The 24,586-nt window shown below is 38.4% G+C and overlaps 1 protein-coding gene across 1 annotated transcript in view; it reads right to left on the bottom strand.

Moving 5' to 3' along the window:
- HERC5 (HECT and RLD domain containing E3 ubiquitin protein ligase 5) overlaps positions 1-24,586 on the bottom strand; it is a 56,638-nt gene that overhangs the window by 13,377 nt on the left and 18,675 nt on the right. The window contains exons 12-17 of the mRNA XM_003924006.3: positions 24,030-24,219; positions 21,467-21,621; positions 12,233-12,346; positions 11,277-11,387; positions 9,468-9,638; positions 5,699-5,842 (exon numbers count right to left, since the gene is read on the bottom strand). Coding sequence (XP_003924055.1) covers positions 5,699-5,842; positions 9,468-9,638; positions 11,277-11,387; positions 12,233-12,346; positions 21,467-21,621; positions 24,030-24,219 — 885 coding nt within the window. The remainder of the gene's footprint in view (positions 1-5,698; positions 5,843-9,467; positions 9,639-11,276; positions 11,388-12,232; positions 12,347-21,466; positions 21,622-24,029; positions 24,220-24,586) is intronic.

Below are 24,586 nucleotides of genomic sequence, written 5' to 3'. Positions count from 1 at the left end.
TTCTACCCAATGCAAGGAAGCTAAGAACCCTGAAAAAACGGTTAGATGAATTGCTAACTAGAATAGCCAGTTTAGAGAAGAACATAAACGACCTGATGGAACTGAAAAGCATAGCACAAGAACTTCAAGAAGCATAGACAAGTTTCAATAGCTGAATTGATAAAGCAGAAGAAAGGATATCAGAAACTGAAGATCAACTTAATGAAATAAAGTGAGAAAACAAGATTAGAGTAAAAAGAGAAAAGAAACGAACAAAGCCTCCAAGGAATATGGAATTATGTGAAAAGACCAAATCTACATTTGATCCGTGTACCTGAAAGCAATGGGGAGAATGAAACCAAGTTGGAAAACACTCTTCAGGATATCACCCAGGGGAACTTCCCCAACATAGAAAGGCAGGCCAACATTCAAATTCAGGAAATACAAAGAACACCACAAAGATACTCCTCAAGAAGAGCAACCCTAAGATACATAATCGTCAGATTCACCAGGGTTGAAATGAAGGAAAAAATGCTAAGGGCAGCCAGAGGGAAAGGTCGGGTCACCCACAAAGGGAAGCCCATCAGACTCACAGCAGATCTCTCAGTAGAAACCCTACAAGCCAGAAAAGAGTGGGGGCCAATATTCGACATTCTTAAAGAAAAAAATTTTCAGCCCAGAATTTCATATCCAGCCAAACTAAGCTTCATAAGCAAAGGAGAAATAAAATCCTTTACAGACAAGCAAATGCTGAAAGATTTTGTCACCACCAGGCCTGCCCTACAAGAGCTCCTGAAGGAAGCACTAAACATGAAAAAGAACGACCAGTACCAGCCACTGCAAAAACATAGCAAATTGTAAAGACCATCAATGCTATGAAGAAACTGCATCAACTAACGGGCAAAATAACCAGTTAGTATCATAATGGTAGGATCAAAGTCGCACTTAACAGTATTAACCTTAAATGTAAATGGGCTAAATGCCCCAGTGAAAAAACACAGATTGGCAAATTGGATAAAGAGCCCATCGGTGTGCTGTATTCAACTCACATGCAAAGACACACATACACTCAAAATAAAGGGATGGAGGAATATTTACCAAGCAAATGGAAAGCAAAACAAAAACAAAAACAAAAAAAAAACAGGGGTTGCAATCCTAGTCTCTGATAAAACAGACTTTAAACTAACATAGATCAAAAGAGACAGGCCGGGCGCAGTGGCTCAAGCCTGTAATCCCAGCACTTTGGGAGACTGAGGCGGGTGGATCATGAGGTCAAATGATCGAGACCATCCTGGTCAACATGGTGAAACCCTGTCTCTACTAAAAATACAAAAAATTAGCTGGGCATGGTGGTGCGTGCCTGTAGTCCCAGCTACTCGGGAGGCTGAGTCAGGAGAATTGCCTGAGCCCAGGAGGCAGAGGTTGCAGTGAGCCGAGATCACGCCATTGCACTCTAGCCTGGGTAACAAGAGCGAAACTCCATCTTTAAAAAAAAAAAAAAGAGAGAGAGAGACACAAGGGTATTACATGATGGTAAAGGGATCAATGCAACAAGAAAAGCTAACTATCCTAAATACATATGCACCCAATACAGGAGCACCCAGATTCATAAAAGCAAGTTCTTAGAGACCTACGAAGAGACTTAGACTCCCACACAGTAATAGCGGGGGACTATAACACCCCACTGTCAATATTAGACAGCTCACCAAGACAGAAAATTAACAAGGATATCCAGGACTTGAACTCAGCTCTGGACCAAGTGGACCTAATAAACATCTAGAGTACTCTCTACCCCAAATCAACAGAATATACATTCTTCTCACCACCACATCACCTTTATTCTAAAATTAACCACATAATTGGAAGTAAAACATTCCTCAGCAAATGCAAAAGAATGGAAATCATAACCCACAGTCTCTCAGACCACAGTGCAATCAAATCAGATATCAGGATTAAGAAACTCACTCAAAACCACACAGCTACATAGAAACTGAACAACCTGCTCCTGAATGACTACTGGATAAATAATGAAATGAGGGCAGAAATATAGATGTTCTTTGAAACCAATGATAATGAAGACACAACATACCAGAATCTCTGGGACACATTTAAAGCAGTGTGTACAGGGAAACTTATAGCACTAACTGCCCATAAGAGAAAGCAGGAAAGATCTAAAATCAACACCTTAAGATCACAATTAAAAGAACTAGAGAAGAGGAAACAAATTCAAAAGCTAGCAGAAGACAAGAAATAACCAAGATCAGAGCAGAACTGAAGAAGATAGAGACATGAAAAGCCATTCAAAAAACGAATCCAGGAGCTGGTTTTTTGAAAAGATCAACAAAATAGACTACTAGCCAGACTAATAAAGAAGAAGACAGAGAAGAATCAAATAGATGCAATAAAAAATAATAAAGGAGATACCACCACTGATCCCACAGAAATACAAACTACCATCAGAGAATACTATAAACACCTTTACTCAAATGAACCAGAAAATCTAAAAGAAATGGACAAATTCCTGAATACTTACACCCTCCCAAGACTAAACCAGGAAGAAGCCAAATCTTTGAAGAGACCAATAACAAGTTCTAAAATTAAGGTAGCAATTAACAGCCTACAACCAAAAAAAGTCCAGGACCAGATGGTTTCACAGCCGAACTCTACCAGAGGTACAAAGAAGAGCTAGTACTGAAACTATTCCAAACAACAGAAAAAGAAGGAAACCTTCCTAATTCAATTTTGTTCGGCCAACATCATCCTGATACCAAATCCTGGCAGAGACACAACAAAAAAAGGGAATTTCAGGCCAGTATCCTTGATGAACATCAATGTGAAAATCCTCAGTAAAATACTGGCAAACTGAATCCAGCAGCACATCAAAAAGCTTATCCACTATGATCAAGTCAGCTTGACCCCTGGGATGCACGACTGGTCCAACATACACAAATCAATAAACATATCCATCACATAAACAGAACCAAAGACAAACACTACATGATTATCTCAATAGATGCAGAGAAGGGCTTCGACAAAATTCAACAGCCCTTCATGCTAAAGACTCATAATAAACTAGGTATTGATGGACTGTGTCTCAAAATAATAAGAGCTATTTATGACAAACCTACAGCCAATATCATACTGAATGGGCAAAAACTGGAAGCATTCCCTTTGAAAACCAGCACAAGGATGTCCTCTCTCACCACTCCTATTCAACACAGTATTGGAAGTCCTGGCCAGGGCAATGAGGCAAGAGAAAAAAAGGGTATTCAATAAGGAAATGAAGAAGTCAAATTGTCTCTATTTGCAGATGACATGATTGTATATTTAGAAAACCCCATCGTTTCAGCCTAAAATATCCTTAAACTGATAAGGAACTTCAGCAAAGTCTCAGGATACAAAATCAACGTGCCAAACTCACAAGCATTCCTATACACCAATAAGAGATTTAAAGAGAGCCACATCAAGAATGAACTGCCATTCATGATTGCTACAAAGAGAATAAAATACCTAGGAATACAACTAACAAGGATGTGAAGGACCTCTTCAAGAAGAACCACAAACCACTGCTCAAGGAAATGAGAGGACACAAATGGAAAAACATTCCATGCTTATGGTTAGGAATAATTAATATTGTGAAAATGGCCATACTGTCCAAAGTAATTTATACATTCAGTGCTATCCCTATCAAGCTACCTACTTTCTTCACAGAATCAGGAAAAAAACTACTTTAAATTTCATATAGAACCAAAAGAGAGCCTGCATAGTCAAGACAATCCTAAGCAAAAAGAACAAAGCTGGAGGCATCATGCTACCTGACTTCAAACTACACTACAAGGCTACAGTAATAAAAACAGCATGGTACTGGTACCAAAACAGAGATATAGACCAATGGAACAGAAAAGAGGCCTCAGAAATAATTCCACACATCTACAACTATCTGATCTTTGACAAACCTGACAAAAACAAGCAATAGGGAAAGGATTCCCTATTTAATAGATGGTGCTGGGAAAACTGGTTAGCCATATGAGGAAAACTGGTTAGCCATATGCTGAAAGCTGAAACTGGATCCCTTCCTTACACCTTATACAAAAATTAACTCAAGATGGATTAAAAACTTAAACATAAGACCTAAAACCATAAAAACCCTAGAACAAAACCTAGGCAATACCATTCAGGACACAGGCATGGGCAAAGACTTCAAATTAAAATACCAAAAGCATTGGCAACAAAAGTCAAAATAGTCAAATGGGATCTAATTAAACTAAAGAGCTTCTGCACAGCAAAAGAAACTATCATCAGTGTGAACTGGCAACCTACAGAATGGGAGAGACTTTTTGCAATTTCTCCATCTGACAAAGGGCTAATATCCAGAATCTACAAAAAACTTAATCAAATTTACAAGAAAAAAACAAACCACCCCATCAGAAAGTAGGAAAAGAATATGAACAGACATTTCTCCAAAGGAGACATTTATGCAGCCAATAAACATATGAAAAAAAAGATCACCATCACTGGTCATTACAGAAATGCAAATCAAAACCATAATGAGATATCATCTCATGTCAGTTAGAATGGTGATCATTAAAAAGTCAGAGACAACAGATGCTGGAGAGGATGTGGAGAAACAGGAATGTTTTACACTGTTGGTGGGAGTGTAAATTTGTTCAACCACTGTAGAAGACAGTGTGGCAATTCCTCAAGGATCTAGAATGAGAAATACCATTTGACCAATCCCATTACTGGGTATATACCCAAAGGAGTATAAATCATTATATTATAAAGACACATGCACACGTTAAGTTTACTGAGGCACTGTTCACAATAGCAAAGACCTGGAACCAATCCAAATGTCCATCAATGACAGACCGGATAAAGAAAATGTGGCACATATATACCATAGAATACTACGCAGCCATCAAAAAGGATGAATTTGCAGGGACATCATGTCCTTTGCAGGGACATCATGTCCTTTGAAGGGACATGGATGAAGCTGGAAACCATCATTCTCAGCAAACTAACACAAGAACAGAAAACTAAACACCTCATGTTCTCACTTACAAGTGGGAGTTCAACAGTGAGAACACATGGACACAGGTAGGGTAACATCACACACTGGGGCGTGTCGGGGGGTGGGGGTCTCTAAGGGAGGGAGAGCATTAGGAGAAACACCTAATGTAAAGGATGAGGTGATGGATGCAGCAAACCACCATGGCACGTGTACACCTATGTAACAAACCTGCACATTCTGCACATGTACCCCAGAACTAAAGTACAATTAAAAAAAAAAAACAAATAAATTCCTGCCACAGTTTTGCTTCCTAAAAGTGTACCAGCAATAAAAACACATTAGGTTCAGTAATCCTTATAAACAGTTTTTACAATTTCTTTCTACAGCCTTTGTCTTCAAATTCATTGGGAAAAGAGAACTGACATGAAGAATGAGTACCTAAAAAAGACAGTGTTTCTTTTTATCCTTGAATCACATAAATGATCAAAAAAATACACTGCTTGAGTTTTATGTAGACAGATATGGGAATCTAGGAAAAGAAAACTCCATTTTAAAGAAAATAGTCACCTTATTAGAATTAAAGATTATCTCCACAATTATATCAATAACTCCTCTCCTAACATGAAAGTCTAGACAATCTAATTTTCTATGGTATATAATGTACTTTTTCTGTCACAAAATACCTTAAGTGAAGAAAAGGAAACTTACCTTGACAGGAAACCACATGCAGGAAGCCCCTTCAGGATACATGAACAACCCATATTCTGGCTGGGTCATTTCTTCAAACAGACAGTAGAAGAACTCTGTCTTGACTCCTCCGAGGTCATATCCAATTTCTCCACTAAATGAAACCTGAGGAAACAGCAAATAATACATCACTTGCAAGGCTCCATACTGCTATGCATGAAGTCTCATTTAATAATAGTAAACAGCTAATATTAATTGTGGACCCAAATATTTGGTAGGCACTGAGGTAAGTATCTTACATTATCATATTTAACCTCTACATTAATTCTATGAGATAATGAGGCCTTGAGAATTTAAACAACTTTTCTAAGTTTATACAACAGCTAGATGGTGCAACCTAGTTTTTTTGTTTGTTTGTTTGTTTTGTTTTTTGAGATGAGAGTCCTACTTTGTTGTCCAGGCTGGAGTACAATGGCCTGATCTCGGCTCACTACAACCTCCACCTCCTGGGTTTAAGTGACCCTCCTGCCTTAGCCTCCCAAGTAGCTGGGGTTACAGATGTATACCACCAAGCCCAGCTAATTTTTTTGTATTTTAAGTAGAGACAGAATTTCAGTGTGTTGGCTAGGGTGATAACTCCTGACCTCAAGTGATCTGCCCACCTCGGACTCCCAAAGTGCTGGGATTAAAGGCATGAGCCACCTTGACCTGCCTGCAGCTTAGATTTAATCCTATGTCAGTCAAATCCCAGAGCCTAAAGCTTTTACCACTAAATTGACCTCAACTGTCATTACTATTACAGTTACCAGATCCAAGTATAATGAAAATAAACAGAAAGAAGTCATAAAAATCTGCGGGGTGTGGTGGCTCACACTTGTAATCCTAGCACTTTAGGAGGCTGTGGTGGACAAATTATGTGAGATTAGGAGTTCATGACCAGTCTGGCCAACACGGTGAAACCCTGTCTCTACTAAAAATGCAAAAATTATCTGGGTGTGGTGGTGCATATCTATAATCCCAGCTACTTGGGAGGCTGAGGCAGGATAATCACTTGAAACTGGGAGATGAAGGTTGCAGTAGCCAAGGTCACACCACTGCACTTCAGCCTGGGCGACAGAGTAAGACTGTCTCAAAAAAAGAAAAAAAAAAAAAAAAGGCAAAGAAAAGAAATCATAAAAACCAGGATGTGCAAAAAACCAGAGCACACATAAGTGTTTTCTGAAGTGGCTATTTGCTCCCTGAGGAGGCTGCATCCCTACTGCTGACACCAATCCCTCCCAAGAGGATGCTACTATAACCCTTCAGTTACCCCTCCATTCCTGCCTTTCCTTGGAATTCTTCACTTCTGTTTATAAATATGTTAAGGTCCCCCTTATTCTGAAAAGGAAAAAAAACCCCAACACATTGTCTCCAATACAGACACATAGCTCCTTCTACTCAGCCAAAATGCAGAGATACACGCCAAACTTCCGAACCCACTTCTCCACTTAAATGGTTCTCTCCAACAGGACCAAGAAATGTAAATCCCCAAGCTCCAAGGATTTTCTCTTATATCTCATCTTGATGTCGTTAACTCATTTGCCACTTCTAATCATGTCCTTTTTATTGACACACTTTTCTCCCTTGCTTTCTCGTATGAGGCACTCTTTACAGTTGTATTTCTCTCTTTTGCCTGCTGGTTTAGTTTCTAGAAACAGACTTGCAGACAGTTCTGTCCTGGCACTTCTGTCCTTTATCTGTTTTTTCCCTGGATGCTCATTTTCTCCTTACCACTTGTAAGTATATAACCTTCAGATCCAGTGCATTTTCTCTCCTGATTGACAGTCACTTCCAAAGGCCTGTTCAACATTTCTACCCAGATGTTCCACTAGCATCCCCACAAAGCTCCTATCAGCTTCTTTATTTAGATGCATGCCTCTTCCATTCCTTGCAGTGAAATAGTGAAGTATTTAAAATCTCTGTAGCAAGATCACGTGTCAAACCCTTCCCCCTCTTACTATGGAAAAGCTGTCTGATCTCATAAAGCCTCAGTTTTCCTACAAGATTATCAGAAAGATTACAGGGGTCACACATGTAAAATGCCTCACACAGTACCTGCAAATGGTAAATGCTCACTTAGTGTTACTTGAATTTAAAAACTGGATGAATGATATATAAAAGTGGAACTCAAATAACTGAGTGGACTGATTGACTGGTGAAGGACAGAATCACATAACAAGTTCTCTAATGAAAATTTCACCTCCTTCAGATGGAATCTCACTCTGTTGCCCAGGCTGGAGTGCAGTGGTGCAATCTTGGCTCACTGCAACCTCCTCCACCTCCCCAGTTCAAGCGATTCTCATGCCTTGGCTTCCCAAGTAGCTGGGATTACAGGTGCCTGCCACCATGCCCAGCTAAGTTTTGTATTTTTAGTACAGATAGGGTTTTCTTATGTTGGTTAGGTTGGTTTTGAACTCCTGACCTCTGGTGATGTGCCCACCTCGGCCTCCTAAAGTGCTAGGATTACAGGCATGAGCCACTGCATCTGGCTGCAATATGCTTTTAAATCAGTATCTTGAAACTTAGTAGAAAGAAAGACTTAAAGATTGACTTAAAGAAAGTCAATCTTTCTTTAATCTGAGTAGAAGAAGTGATAAACTAGGGTCTCCAATACAAAGTATTCTATTTACAAAATATTATCAGGCCAATCTTTATCTGTCTTGATTAAGCGGGAAGGCTAGTGTCTGATGGCTGTGCCCATCCTGGCTCTGACGCTTATCAGTTGGGGTAGTCTTGGCTAAGTTACCTAATAGTTCTGTACCTCAGTTTCCCCATCTGTAAAATGAGGGAAAAACAGAACCTACCCCATAGTGTTGTTGAAAGAGTTAAACAAATATGTATAAAGGAGTTACAACAGTTCTTGGCACAGGACAGCACTCAAAATATCTACTGGTCATTATTATTTGGTATCAAATATTTACTAATAAGACAAATTATATAGTAATTAAACCAAAAACCATTTAAGGGGCTTCTAAACATGGTCAAATCTACAATTAGACCCCCAAAATAACCATAGGAATTAAAGAGAAAGTTCTCTCTTCTACAAAGCAATTTAGGTTATTATTATTATTATTATTATTTGAGACAGAGTCTCACTCTGTCACCCAGGCTGGAGTGCAGTGGCATGATCTCAGCTCACTGCAACCTCTGCTTCCTGGGTTGAAGTGATTCTCAATGTCTCAGCCTCCTGAGTAGATGAGATTACAGGCATCCGCCACCACACATGGCTAATTTTTGTATTTTTAGTAGAGACAGGGATTCATCATGTCAACCAGGCTGGTCTTGAACTCCTGACCTCAGGTGATCCATCCATTTTGGCCTCCCAAAGTGCTGAGATTACAGGTGTGAGCTACTATGTCTGGCCCAAATTAGGTTATTGCATAAGAATAGAAACAACTCCTTAATTCTCTAGGCTAACCCCATCTTGCTAAAACCCTTCAAGGGTAGTGCTAGCCAGGCTAGGCCAGACCTTAGAATGGACTGGACCTCTTAGGGCCAACACTGAACTATCTACCTGAGCAGGGTCGGGGGAGAACAACCAATTTGTTTGCTGCTCCTTAGCCCAAACACACTGAGTGAGTGCCAAAAGCTACCACCCAAAACTCAAAGGTAACCAGGGAATTAGAGGAACCCCAAAATAAATAACATCTGTGGCAAAGGAAGATAACTTCATCTCTATGAAACCCTTTGTTACATCCTTTTGTTTTTCTTTTCTTAGTAGCAAAAATATTAAGTAAGAATTATACTTTACCCATAACTCTTTCCTCAGGTCTTCATTCTCAAATTGACTTAGCTGATTCAAAACATCCTCAATCAAGTGATTTCTTCTGACTGTTAGATCAAACGTGGGCAGCAAAGCAAATTCAGACTCTCTTTCTTCCTCAACTGCTGCCCATCTAAAATAAGCTTTATGTTTTTTACCCTAAGAAAAGAGAAATATTACATTTCATTTTACCATTGGCCCTAAGTAAAAATTTGTAAAGCAGAATACAGTGGTTCTGCTTATAAGTACAGGTCACATTTATGAAAAGAACCTTATATCCACCACTAAAGATAAATGATAACATCATTATTCAGTCTCAGTGAGCAGAGAAAACAAGAGGCCTGAAGAACCAGTGCCTTTGTGGAGCCAATCTGGATGAACAAGTAAGTTACCAATTAGAGGTTTTATCAGACCACTTTCTTGTATACACACAATTATTAATGCTTAAGATACCAAAGCTACTTATCATTAACAGGCTAAGAGATTTATTGGTATGCACTGAAACAGTGCACTGCAACATGATGCTCTCATTCAGAAGAGAAGTTCAGATGTTTAGAAAGCAAACAGTCTGCAGGAAAAATCCAGGTATGAGAGACCTCTCCAAAGAGCCTATTCCAGGGGTAAAAACCTAGACAAGAGATTTTAAGGGAGAATTTACCTAAGAAGTTAATCAAACAGAGACAGTGTTGGGGGTGGGGGTGGAGAGGGAGAGAAAGAGAGATATAATGTTCATTCTGAAACCAAATGGCAATTTTTAGGTCATTAAAGTCTATGGTTCTTAGCAGAAAAAGGAGTAGTTAAATATTACTTCTATGAAATTATCTCTGGAACCTTGTTTTAAAATCAGGAGAGAATAGGTTATAAGAGTTGAAGCAAAACCAAGTTCTTTTATCTTTTTTCTTTGATTTCCCTTTGTTAAATATTCTATTACAGTCATACTCAGAACTCATAAATCAATTTCCCATTTTATTATGGTAAATGCATTATATAAACTATCTGTTTTAAGGACATATATCTGAATGTTATACAAATATATAACACATGATTGCATATGTAAAAGTGATAATAATATCCAACCCTTTGGGTACTTTGTGTTAGGCAGTTTTAAATGCTTTACCAATATTAAGAAATATAATCCTCATAAAAATGCAATGACACAGGAGTAATCTGATACAATTCCTTGGGAATTTTCAATTGCCTAATTTTACTACTTTGGTGGTATAAATATTTTGTAAATATTCGATAAAATATTCAACCACTTTGCTGGATATATCTGCAAACATAACCACCGCAGCTAGTAACAATATCATACACAGAAAAGGGGAGAATCTATTCAGACCTTTATTATGGCACCATCACAGAGTAGTAGCAATTTATTGGGTTCCTAATTTCAGGAATCCTCTGCCACCTCTATTCCTTCTACTGTATCTTTTCATCAGATTGAGCCTCCTTACATATTGGTGCTACTCCTAATCAAGCCCGTTTATTATGCCTCTTTGAATACTACCCGGAATACTACAGGCTGCCACTGTCAACTTCAATTGTCAGGTAAAAATCTGACAACTGGGCCAGTTGTCCAAGCTCCATCCCTTGCTACCAAGGCCCTAATTTGCCTCAAGATAAAGATGATCCAAATTACGAAACTCTGCCTTGCCTTCTTCATTAGAGTGTAAGCTCCTTGAATGCCACAACCATTGGTTTCACTGGTGGGTGGCTCTCTTATTACCCCCAAAATACATGATTAAGAGGGCACTTAGCATGTGATTTATGCTAATGAAGACAAATAGGCATACATACCTGTATTTTCACAAGTGTGTCTGTACGTAGTAGTTTAATTTTTGACAGATTATTAAAGATAAATGGAAAGTGACTGAATATGACACAGCATCCTACGTTTTCTAAAGTATCCTAAAAATGGAAATGACAATATTTCTGATGAGTTAAACGACAGAAAAACCTTATACTTTACCTTATAGCCCTACACCCCTAATGGTTTAAGGTCTCAGTACTTCCAGTGAAAGCAATCCAAATTACCAGTCCATAGTTTTAGTAGAAAATGTATTTTATATGTATCAACGAAAGGTATATAAACAGAATGTTCAGTGTCCATTTAATTTAGCAATTAATTATAAACTTCAGATGCTTTCCCAAAGTCTGTTCTGCTGAAACCTGAGTTTCTGTTGTGTGAATTGGAATTCTGCTATGTGGTTGCATTTGGTAAATGGGAAATGATATAACGTGGGTAGCTGGTTAGCTAATACATGAATTTTGCTGGGCAAGAATTGATGTGCTAGAAGGAGAATTATAACCTTCACCTTCAGAGAAAGGAAAAGACTTCAGATCAGCTGCTACCTTGGCAGCAGGAGCCCTTCAACTGTATTTTCAGAAATAAAGGAGTGCTTACGCCCAAGACATCCTTCCCACAGGGTCTTGGCTCTTGGCTCCTGATGAGTCTCATTGCCTTCCATGGCCACTTTAAGGGTATCAGAGTTCCACTAGTCCTTCTCTAATTACAGTGTAGATAGATTTCTACCCTTTCGTTTTTGTGCATTTCTCATACTCCCAATAGTCATCCCCCAAGGTGTCAATCACTTTTTTGCTGGAACTCTGACCACAAAATTGCATAGATTTTGAGGATTCTTAACATTTCCCACAAGCAATGCTATTTCTATTGTGCAATTTTGCAGAGGACAAAAAATGCCTGTATTAACTCACTGATTATCAATTTCCCCATTTAAACATGTTATACTTACCACAGTCATTTTCCACAAGTACCTTCTGCATACTTCTACAAAAAAATCGAGACGGTACAAGAGTTCATCTACTTGGAAAATACTTTCAGGCAGAAGACATTTCATCTGGTTTACCTTAAATAAAATATGACTTGTGAGAAAGTGTCATATTTAAAGACAATTTTGCTTAATGGCAGTTAATTAGATTATCGGATTAAATTGTAAATGAAACACTCTTATAATGACCAAAAAATATTCTATCCAATTCCTCCATTTGCCAAAGCCCCAAATTTTCATGGACATAAAGAGTATCTAAATTTTAATAGTAGTGATTGATAACAGAATGATAAACTTCTAGTTATTTTTATTTCATAGGAAAATGTTAAAGAACTTTCAATGCAAAGAAAAAAAAAACAGTGCAATATCATAAAGTACTCTGAGGTCCAGGTTTTCATGTCTTAGTCTTCAGAACTTAGCAATACAACTTACAGATGTTCACTCTGCTGAGGCATTTGTGGAACATTCCCCTGCTGAGAGGAAATTTTCCAACCATCTATCCAATGATATGATCAGGGTTATTATGACACACACATGAATGCCCTGACATGTCAGTGAAGACAATGAATAATAATGACACTAGACACTTTGGACATTTGTGACTTAGTATTTGACCTGGATGGGTATTATCCTTGAATAAATTACTCTCAGGTGGTTTTCTAAAAACTCATCTTGGTTGTATGCACTGAAACCATGTGTCTAGAATGTTCTTTTTTTTTTTTTTTTTTTTTTTTTGAGACGGAGTTTCGCTCTTGTTACCCAGGCTGGAGTGCAATGGCGCGATCTCGGCTCACCGCAACCTCCACCTCCTGGGCTCAGGCAATTCTCCTGCCTCAGCCTCCTAAGTAGCTGGGATTACAGGCATGCACCACCACGCCCAGCTAGTTTTTTTGTGTTTTTAGTAGAGACGGGGTTTCACCATGTTGACCAGGATGGTCTCGATCTTTCGACCTCGTGATCCACCCGCCTCGGCCTCCCAAAGTGCTGGGATTACAGGCTTGAGCCACCGCGCCCGGCTAGAATGTTCTTATTGACTCTCATCCAAACTTCAACTGTTCCGGGCTTCCCAGTACAGGTTTCTCACCCGAAGCCTAGTGAGACTGTTTCACCCTGTAACTATGGCCCTCTAGACCCGATGATCTTGGCCTTGCATCATCATTATTAGCCTCAAGGTCCCCAGAGTCACAGAGAAAGTGGGTGCTTCATCTTCATGGTTCCTGGTGACCCCCTGCTGAGGTGGAGGCCTGACAAATACCAAATATTCTGATGTCACCTGTTAAGGTCAAAGGACAAAGCAGGATCCCCTGAAGATTTCTTTTGTTGCTGCTTCAGTATTTCTTATGATTCTCTTTGTAAGTGGCAAAAACTTTTAGAATACACCTTCTCAGAGCTCTTCAATAAATTTCTCAATTTTTCCAGTTATGTTAAGGTCAATGGTAGCTTGATGGGGATAGCACTGAATCTATAAATTGCTTTGGGCAGTATGGCCATTTTCACAATACTGATTCTTCCTAACTATGAGCATGAAATGTTTTTCCACCTGTTTGTGTCCTTTCTTATTTCCTTGAGCAGTGGTTTGTAGTTCTCCCTGAAGAGGTTCTTCACATCCTTTGTTAGTTGTATTCCTAGGTATTTTATTCTCTTTGTGGGAATTCTGAATGGGAGTTCGCTCATGATTTGGCTCTCTGTCTGTTATTGGTGTATAGGAATGCTTGTGATTTTTGCACATTGACTTTGTATCCTGAGGCTTTGCTGAAGTTACTTATCATCTTAAGGAGATTTTGGGCTGAGACGATGGGGACTTCTAAATATACAATCGTGTCATCTGCAAAGAGAGACAACTTGACTTCCTCTTTTCGTAATTGGATACCCTTTATTATGGAACCAAAAAAGAGCCTGCATAGCCAAGACAATCCTAAGTAAAAACAACAAAGCTAGAGACATCACACTACCTGACTTCAAACTATACTACAAGGCTACAGCAATAAAAACAGCATGGTACTGGTACCAAAACAGAGATACAGACCAATGGAACAGAACAGAGGCCTCAGAAGAAACACCACACATCTACAACCATCTGATATTTGACAAACCTGACAAAAACAAGCAATGGGGAAAGGATTCCCTGTTTAATAAACAGTGTTGGGAAAACTGGCTAGCCATGTGCAGAAAGCTGAAACTGGACCCCTTTCTTACATCTTATACAAAAATTAACTCCAGATGGATTAAAGATTTAAATGTAAGACCTAACACTATAGGTGAGGTGCGGTGACTCATGCCTGTAATCCCAGACTTTGGGAGGCTGAGGGAGGTGGATCACCTGAGGTCAGGAGTTCAGAAACAGCCTGGGCAACATGGTGAGATCCTGTCTCTATAAAAAAAAAATAATTAATAAAAATAAATAATAATAATAAAAAGACCTAACACCGTAAAAACCCTAGAAGAAAACCTAGGCAATACCATTCAGGATATAGGCATAGGCAAGGACTTCATGACTAAAATACCAAAAGCAATGGGAACAAAAGCCAAAACAGACAAATGGGATCTAATTAAACTTAAGAGCTTCTACACAGCAAAAGAAATAAGCATTAGAGTGAACTAGCAACCAACAGAATGGGAAAAAATTTTTGCAATCTACCCATCTGACAAAAGGCTAATATCCAGAATCTGCAAAGAACTAAAACCAATTTTCAAGTGAAAAACAACCCCATTAAAGAGTGGGCGAAGGATATAAACAGACACTTTTCAAAAGAAGACACTTATGCGGCCAAGAAACATATGAAAAAATGCTCATCATCACTAGTCATTAGAGAAATGCAAATCAAAACAACATTGAGATACCATCTCATGCCAGTTAGAATGGTGATCTTTAAAAAGCTGGAGACAACAGATGCTGGAGAGGATGCAGAGAAATAGGAATGCTTTTACACTGTTGGTGGGAGTGTAAATTAGTTCAACCATTGTGGAAGACAGTATGGCGATTCCTCAAGGATCTAGAATGACAAATACCATTTGACCCAGCAACCCCATTACTGGGTATATACCCAAAGGATTATAAATCATTCTATTATAAAGACACATGCACAGGTATGTTCATTGTGGCACTGTCTACAATAGCAAAGACCTGGAACCAACCCAAATGCCCATCAATTATGGACTGGACAAAGAAAATGTGGCACATATACACCATGGAATACTATGCAGCAATCAAAAGGGATGAGTTCGTGTCCTTTGCAGGTACATGGATAAATCTGGAAACCATCATTCTCAGTAAACTAACACAATAACAAAAAAACCAAACACCACATGTTCTCACTCATGGGTGGGTGCTAAACAATGAGAACACACAGACATTGGGAAGGGAACATCACACACTGGGGTCTGTTGGGGGGTGAGGGGCTGGGGTGGGACAGCAGGGATGGGGAGACTGGGGAGGTATATAACACTGGGAGAAATACCTAATGTAGGTAATGGGGGGATGGAGGCAGCAAACCACCATGGCATGTGTATACCTGTGTAACAATCCTGCAAGATCTGCCATGTACCCCAGAACTTAAAGTATAATTTAAAAATTCTCAATTTTTCAAAACACAAGTTATTTTCCACTAACCTTTCCCTTTTGTAAAAAACCTTTTAAAATAGTTGAAAATACCCATTGTTTTTAATAATGTGGCAGATTTTTTTCTTCAGCAGTATGATATATTAGGTACCCTGATCCACTGAAAAGACCTAGAAATATAGAAAAAGCTGTAACAAACATTTTTAAAGGAATTACTGATTTTTAGGTAAATATGGAATCATCAGGTCGATAACTAAGTAAAGTGGCATTTGTCTTAAGAGTATCTGCCCTACCTGGTGAACATGAACTTCAATTTTCAATGGCTGGGGCTTTAGGGAAAGGAGACAAATCCCAGATTTTTCAAATTAGGGAAAGCTTATTTATTTCTAGTTCATCCTCACCTGAAGTTATCCCCATAAGTCTGAGATCCAAAAGGGTTAAACCTTCAGTGAGGATGGACTAGAAATAAACAAGCTCTTTCCTCCCCCACTATATTGATCACTCCACCTCCACCTTGATCCCAGGACCATAAGGCAAACTGTTCCAAGTTCAAATGGTGCTGAGCTGGGGAAAAATTATCCCCCACAGAATCTGTAATTACAAAAGAGCTCTCCTTCAACTTTGCCACCAAATTCGTATCACCTAAAGATCTAAAAAGCTTCAAGCAAAAAATTTAAAGTACTACCAAACTGGTGGCATCTCCAGGAGCCTGGCAGAAGAAAATTCTCCATGAAGAAACCCAGCCCTCAGAAAATTCCAAAATATAAATTCCAAGGAAAATGGACAGCTCTCACACATACACAAATCACAAAATATGTGATAATAAAGATACCAGGAGGAAAACTCAGCAGAAATTAACCTGTAAAGACTTCAGATACCTGATTTACAAGGCATATATATTCAGATAAACAAAAGGAAAGGGTGAAAAGAATGAAGAAATTATAAATAATGAGCAAGAAACTAAAGAACAAATCAGAGCATGTAAAAATGAAAAACATTAATATTTGAAATAAAAACTTAAAAGGCAGGCCGGGCATGGTGACTCATGACTGTACTCCCAGCACTTTGGGAGGCTGAGACGGGTGGATCATTTAGATTTAAAATGTGGAACAACTTCTAAAAGGAGGTAATATCCTTAACCTACAAAGATTATTTTCAAAAACCTAATAGAAGGCCATGTGCAGTGGCTCATACCTATAATCCCAGCACTTTGGGAGACCGAGGAGGGAAAATCACTAGAGGTCAGGAGTCGGAGACCAGCCTGGGCAACAGGGTGAAACCTCATCTCTACTAAAAACACAGAAATTTGCCAGGCAGGGTAGCACATGCCTATATTCCTAGCTACTCAGGAAGCTGAGGCACAATGATAGCTTGAACCCAGGAGGCACAAGCTGCAGTAAGCCAAGATCATGCCACTGTACTCCAGTCTAAGCAACAGGGTAAGACTCTGTCTCCAAAAAAAAAAAAAAAAAAAAAAAAGAAAGAAAAAAAGAAAGCCTATAGGGCCACTGTGGTAGTTCACCTGAGTAATCCTCACACTTCGGGAGACCAAGGCCAAGGCAGGAGAATCACTTGAGGCCAGGAGCTCAAGACCAGCTTGGACAACATAGTTAGGCCCTGTCTCTCCAAAAATGAAAAAATTAGCTGGGCATGGTGGAGCATGTCTGTAGTCCCAGCTACTCAGAAGGCTGAGGTAGGAGAATCACTTGAGGCCAAGAGTTCAAGGCTGCAGTGAGTCATGATTGTACCACTGCACTCCAGCATGGGCACAGGGTGAGACTCCCACTGAAAAAACTAACAACAACAACCGCCCACCCGGCAAGTAAATGATACTAAAAGCATTTCCTTTGGAAACTAAGAATACTACCTGAAAAAAAATTTCCTTTAAAATCACAAACAAGTACCCACTGTTACCCTACTTCTATTTAACATAACATTAGAAACCCTAGTTAGAGCAAGATAAAAAAAAAAAAAGTAATAAAATGTATATGGACTGGAAAGAGAAAACATTATCAAAAATTCAAAAGAATCTATAGGTAAATACTAGATATAACATGAGGATTTGGCAAGTTTGATGAATATAAGAATCAATATTCAGGCCAAGTGCAGTGGCTCATGTCTGTAATCCCAGCACTTTGGGAGGCAGAGGCAGGCAGATCACTTGAGGCCAGGAGTTTGAGACCAGCCTGGTCAACATGGAGAAACCTTGTTTCTATTAAAAATACAAAAATTAGCCAGGTGTGGTGGTGCGCACCTGTAATCCCAGCTACTTGGAAGGCTGAGGCAGGAGAATTGCTTGAACCCAGGAGGTGGAGGTTGCAGTGAGCAGAGATCACACCACTGCAGTCCAGCCTGGGCAACAGAGGGCAACACTATCTCAAAAAAAAAAAATCAATATTCAAAAATCAATGCATTCCTATACACCAATAACAGGATAACATAGTTTTTAAGATACTATAATAGTCTGACAAATGTTAAGACAACTAATAAATGGAGAAACAGATACTATGAAAATTCACAACAGTAAAGATGTCAATATAATAAAAGACAGAAATACAGATAAACAGATAAATATATATTCAATGTAACTCCAGTCAAATTCCCAATAAGATTTTGTGTGTATGTGTCTGTGTATAACTTGACAAGGCAATTTAGAAATATATGTGGTAAATTTTTAGCAAAATTTGTAAGTCAAAAATATTTAAGATGCACTTCAAAAACAAGGCTGGGGTACTTCTCTTACTAGATATGAATGATCAATGTACAGCCATTCAAAAGGACCCATGATACAGCAGAGAGCCCAAAACTGAATCCCACACATCAAACTTGATTCACACCAGTTTGCATTGCCTATCAATGGAGAAAAGGTAGCATTTCAGTAAGTGCTGCTAGGGTAACTTTTTCATATTAAGAATAATAAAAATAAATTTACAGTAAGTTTCCAATTGTATTAAACACTAAATTGTGAAGTGCAAAGCTAAAGTCAGTATTTCCTTTAGACTTGGATAAGCGTGTCCTCTGCCCCAAGACCACGGTTCTTACACTGGTTCTCCTCCAGCCAAGCCTCTTCTCCCAGAATAAGCGGTCTGCAAGGCCAGGAGGACCTGTCTATTTTCAGCCCACACATCCCCTTCCAGACTGGGCTGCGTATACTCAAGACCTGGGATTCCATGTTCAAATGGTTACAAGCCTGCTTCTGGCATAGGCCTCTTCCCCTGCTTGGTCTCTGGAGAGTGGACCCTCCAGCCTCAGGGTTGGCTAAGGAGGGTCTGTGGTGGGAGGTGGGATGGAACTCAGACATATAGGCTGAGGGGTCCACATACAAGCATGTGACACCCCTTGTGGTGTGGGACAAAACGAAAGCAGAAAAAGAAGAGCAGAGAGCTGCATTTATGCCACCACTTTTCAATGCAGAATTTTAGGGAGACTGAGATTTCTAAATTCAAACATGTCCTCCCCTGTCATTATGAAGGTTTACTTGTCAAAGGAGGACAGTATATTTTATTTTATTTTAACAGTTCGTTAGGTTTTTAACCTTTTAAATATTAGACATGTGGTATATAGGCCTCCATTTGTATTCTTCCTCTGGCCTTGGCTATTGTCCTCTTAGAAGACTATCTAGGGCAGCTTTGGAGACCTAATCCAGCCCTCTGCTATTTTTATAGTCTTACTGGAAGATAGCCATGCCCATTCACTTTCGTATTGCCTGTGGCTGCTTTTATGCTACTCCTGAAGAGCCGAGTAACTGCAGTTGTGACAGCAACCACATGCCTAATAAAGCCTAAAATATTTACTATCTGGTCCTTTCCAGAATAAAGCTGCTGACCCATAATTTAGGGTAATAATTTACAACATTTACGGGAGAAAAAAGTTTAAAACAAGACACAAGGAGTAAAATTATATAAAGAAATGGACAAACTTATCTACATTAAAATTAAGACTGTGTTTGCCAAAAAACACCGTAAAGCAAAAGACAAGCTATAACTGAGATACAATATCTGCAACACATATCACTGACAAAGTATAAAATCCAAAATAAAAGTATTTCCTATAAGCAGTAAGAAAAAGTCAAATATTGGCCGGGTACAGTGGCTCGTACCTGTAACACCAGGACTTTAAGAGGCTGAGGTGGGTGAATCATTTGAGCTCAGGAGTTTGAGACCAGCCCAGGCAACATGGTGAAACCCCATCTCTACAAAAAATACAAAAATTAGCCAGGTGTGGTAGCTTGCACACATAGTCCAAGCTACTCTGGAGGCTGAGGTGAGAGGATTACTGGAACCCAGCAGGCAGAGGTTGCAGTGAGCCGAGATTGTGCCACTGCATTCCAGCCTGGATGACTGAGGGAGAACCTGTCTCAAACAAAACAAAACAAAACTCTTTATGGGAGAAAAGAAGTTTAAAACAAGATACAAGGAGTAAAAGTTATAAATAAATGGATTGACAAATTTATCTACAATAAAATTAAGAATGTGAGTTTCTCAAAAGATACCATAAAGCAAAAGACTGGGATACAATATTTGCAACATATATCATTGACAAAGAAGTAGTATCCAAAATAAAAGAATTCTATAATCAGTTAGAAAAAGTGAAACATCATTTAAATGAACATTTAAATGGACAAAAGTGAAGGATAGGCATTCCACAGAAGAGAAAAAAATATTGCAATTATAAACATGAATATACGCTCTAGTGCATTTGAACCAGCAAAATACAATTAAAACCGTAATTTGGTATCACTTCATATCAAAAATATTTTCAAAATCTTAAAGTCAGACATGGAGCAACAGGAATTCCTATCATCTCCTGGAGAAAATTTAAATTGATCCGACTGCTTTTGAAGAGTTTATTACTACCAGTAAAGAACAACACACACATATCTATAACATCAATTCTAGAATTAGGTGTGAAAACCAGAACCAACTCCTGACACAAGAAGACTGAGAGATATGTGCAAAAATGTTTATAGCAGCACTTTTTCTCATAAACCCCTAACAAGACACACACACACACACACACACACACACAAATTGCAAACAGCATATATATATAAATATATTTATCTCCATCAATATTGGAATGGATAAGCAAAGTATGGTATATTCATACAATGAACTATAATGCAGAGTGAAAACAAATGAAATATAGCCATAAGCATTAATCTGAATCAATCTATAAAACAATGTTGAGTATAAGAAGCATGTATTCCATTCACCTAAATTTTGCAAAAGCAAAATTAAACAACATAATTTCTAGAGATACATATACATAGTTCTAAAATAATAAGAGCAAGGGAATGATTTATCCCAAAATCCAGGATCACAGCTACCTCTGGTAGATGGAGGGGCTGTAATCCATGAGGGGTACACAGGCATTTCTAAAGTACTGGTAATGTTTTACTTTTTTAACATGGGTGGTAAGGACACTAATCTTTATTTTATTATATTTATCTGAATTCTACATAGGTATTATATATATTATTATTTCATATGTATGATGTAATTCACAAAAAACAACATTTAAAAAAATAGCAATAGAAACTTTGTATGTCTCATATGAGTCTGCTTAAGATCCAAGCCAGTTGAAAGCAAGGGAATTTTTATTGCTAAAGCCATGGAGGTTTCTAAAGGAACTCTTACCCTGTGCAGCTTCTTCAACATTTCTAGGAGAGCTTGAACATTACCGTTCTCCTCAGCATTCTCATTCCAGTAATCCAACTGGCATATGATGGCTGTTTTAAACATCTGGACCAGTTTGCTGAAAGTGGATTCTTGCAGAGTTGCCCAATACTCTTCTGAGGAATATAAAGAAAGTAATTTTTTTTAAAAACGAGTTTTATTGTGTGTGTGTGTGTGTTTTTTTTTTTTTTTTTTGAGATGGAGTCTTGCCCTGTTGCCTAGGCTAGAGGGCAGTGGCATCTACAATCTCCGCCTCCCAGGTTCAAGGGATTCTCCTGCCTCAGCCACCCAAGTGGCTGGAATTACAGGAACCCACCACCATGCTCGGCTGATTTTTGTATTTTTAGTAGAGACAGGGTTTCACTATGTTGGCCAGGCTGGTCTTATACTCCTGACCTCAGCTTCCCAAAGTGCTGGGATTACAGGCACGAGCCACTGTGCTCCAGCCTATTGTGTATATTTGAGGTCTACAAAAATGTAATGGGATACATATAAATAGTAAAATTGTTACTACAGTGAAGCAAATTAAAATTTTTTTGTAGGCCAGGCTCAAAAAAAATTTTTTTTTGTAGTGGCTCACACCTGTAATCCCAACACTTCAGGAGGCTGAGGCGGGTGGATTGTCTGAGCTCAGGAGTTTGAGGTCTGCCTGGGCAACATGGAGAAACTCAGTCTCTACTAAAAGTACAAAAAATTAGCCGGGCATGGTGGCACATATCTATTGAGGGGGCTGAGGTGGGAGAATCACTTAAGACTGGGAGGTGGAGGCTGCAGTGAGCTGAGATTGTGCCAGTGCACTCCAACCTGGAGTAAGTAAGACCCCGTCTCAAAAAAATATAATTATTTTTGTAACAAGAACAGCTAAAATCTACTTATTTAATAACAACAAAAAAATCCCTAATATAATGTGTTATTAACTATAGTCCTCATCTTGTCTTGCCTATTAGATCTCTAAACTTGTTGATCCTACACATCTGCTTCTTTGTGTACATCTGCTTCCTCTGACCTACATCTCCCCATTTCCTTTCTACCCCCACCCACTAGTAACCACTATTGTATTATCTATCTCTGCATATTTGTCCTTTACAAAGAAGGTAAATTTAATTATCATGTAATTTCACTTAGGTTCTTGAAGGTAAAAAGTAGGCAATATGTTTTGAAACACACAAAATATTTTAGCATATATTATAATTACAAAAGCACAACTGTGATAAACTTTTCACTGAATAAACACAATTACTATTACAAGTTTATAATTTAACTTCCTGGTCACTTGAGCCCAGGAGTTCAAGATTACAGTGAGCTACAATTGTACCACTGCACTCTGGCTAGGTAACAGAGTGAGGCCCTGTTTCTATTAAAAAATACTACTAATGATTTAACATCCTGAAAAAGCTCCTTTACAGCTAACAGAACTACAAACTTGATGTAATTAATTTGAGAAAAAGTATGAACAAAATAAATCATTCTTTGCCCAGATGAAATAGTACATGTGTAAAAAATTAAAAATTGTTCATGATTGCACAACTTTCTTTTTGTGCTCCCAGTCTGAGATTTTTAACTCTTAGAAAACATATTTCGGGATTTTAAGAAAAACAAAAATCATTTTAAAGTAGCTTTTTATCACTTACAATGTTACCTAGATTTAATAAAACACAGAATGGACTTCCTTGAGCTGAATATGTTACGTATGTCACAAATTCCATTAAACTCTTTCCATGCCCCTAGAACTAACTTGCAGTGTACTGGAAATACAGGGATAGGAGGAAACAGACTATCTGGATGTGTGACAGTGGACAGAAGACAACTGACTTTGATTCTTCCTATCTTTTTTTTTTTGAGACAGAGTCTCGCTTTGTCACCAAGCTGGAGTGCAGTGGTGCAGTCATAGATCACTGTAATCTTAAACCCCTGTGCTCAAGCAACTAGGATGTTAAATCTAAACTTGCAATAGCAATTGTATTTTTTCACTGAAAAGTTTATTACAAGTGTGCATTTGCTATTGAATACCCAAGTACCCTTTACCTTAGAGTCAGCAAAAATAACTATGTTGCCATTTGTGCTTTCTGTTTATGTATAGATTATATTGTATTTTAGCTGAACTATTTGAAAATAAGTTGAAGACATGAGATTTCACTCATAATATTTTACCATTCATCTAAGAACATGGAATGTGGCTGGGCACGTGGTATACTGTACTATTCTTTCAACTTCTTATTGCACATGGTATACTGTACTATTCTTTCAACTTCTCTGTGAAATTCCTCACAGTGAAAAGTTGGGGACTAAGGAAATAAATGAAGAAGCCATGTGTGTATCCTTTCCAAGGAATCTAAAAAGGTACTACAATAATCTATTTTAGATAATCATGGTAATTAATTACAGTTATCTTTAGAGTATCTAACAATAAGAACTAAAAAAATGAATGTATTTATAATTATCTGTCTAAGTTTTGCCATAACTTTACTAGCCATGTCTTTTCATTGAGAAGACAGGTAAAGTATCTCCAAATCATCAATCTTACCCAGAACCAGTGAAGACTGATCACTCATTTTACAAACAGCCTTTGCAAATGCAACCACGATGCTCTCCCAGTTGTTAGAATTATGCATCACAGGACATTCTGGGAGAAGGAAGAAAACTTCCAAAGCTTCTTGGTATGGAGAATGAAATGGAAGTCTTTTGAGCAGATTATCTTTGAGGCACGTGGTTATCTGTAGTCAGAAAGGAACAGGGAAAAGGCATTCAAAATTCAGTAGAAACAGGGTGCAACTTATGGTACTAAAACAAAGTGTAGACACTGGAATTTCATTCTACTACTAAATGAGAATAATCATTTAGTTTTTCTAAAACCCCTGTTTACATCCTTTCTAACCTAGCCTTCCAAATATTGGTGGTATTTAGGATATACAACAAGTATTCTTTCCATTCAATTGCTGGGGTTAATGAAGGAGATCAAGAGAAAAATCACGTGTGCAAGAGTTACACTGGATGAACAATGGATTCAGAACTAATAAATAGCCTTCTCAATAATAAATATCATTTTCTACCCTCTGGTTTACACTGTCACACTTTGGGTTT

Source organism: Saimiri boliviensis, chromosome 3 (assembly GCF_048565385.1).
Source record: "Saimiri boliviensis isolate mSaiBol1 chromosome 3, mSaiBol1.pri, whole genome shotgun sequence".
Classification (NCBI taxonomy): Eukaryota; Metazoa; Chordata; class Mammalia; order Primates; family Cebidae; genus Saimiri; species Saimiri boliviensis.
Note: the sequence above shows the minus strand (reverse complement) of the source record. Positions and strands in the feature narration are given on the sequence as shown.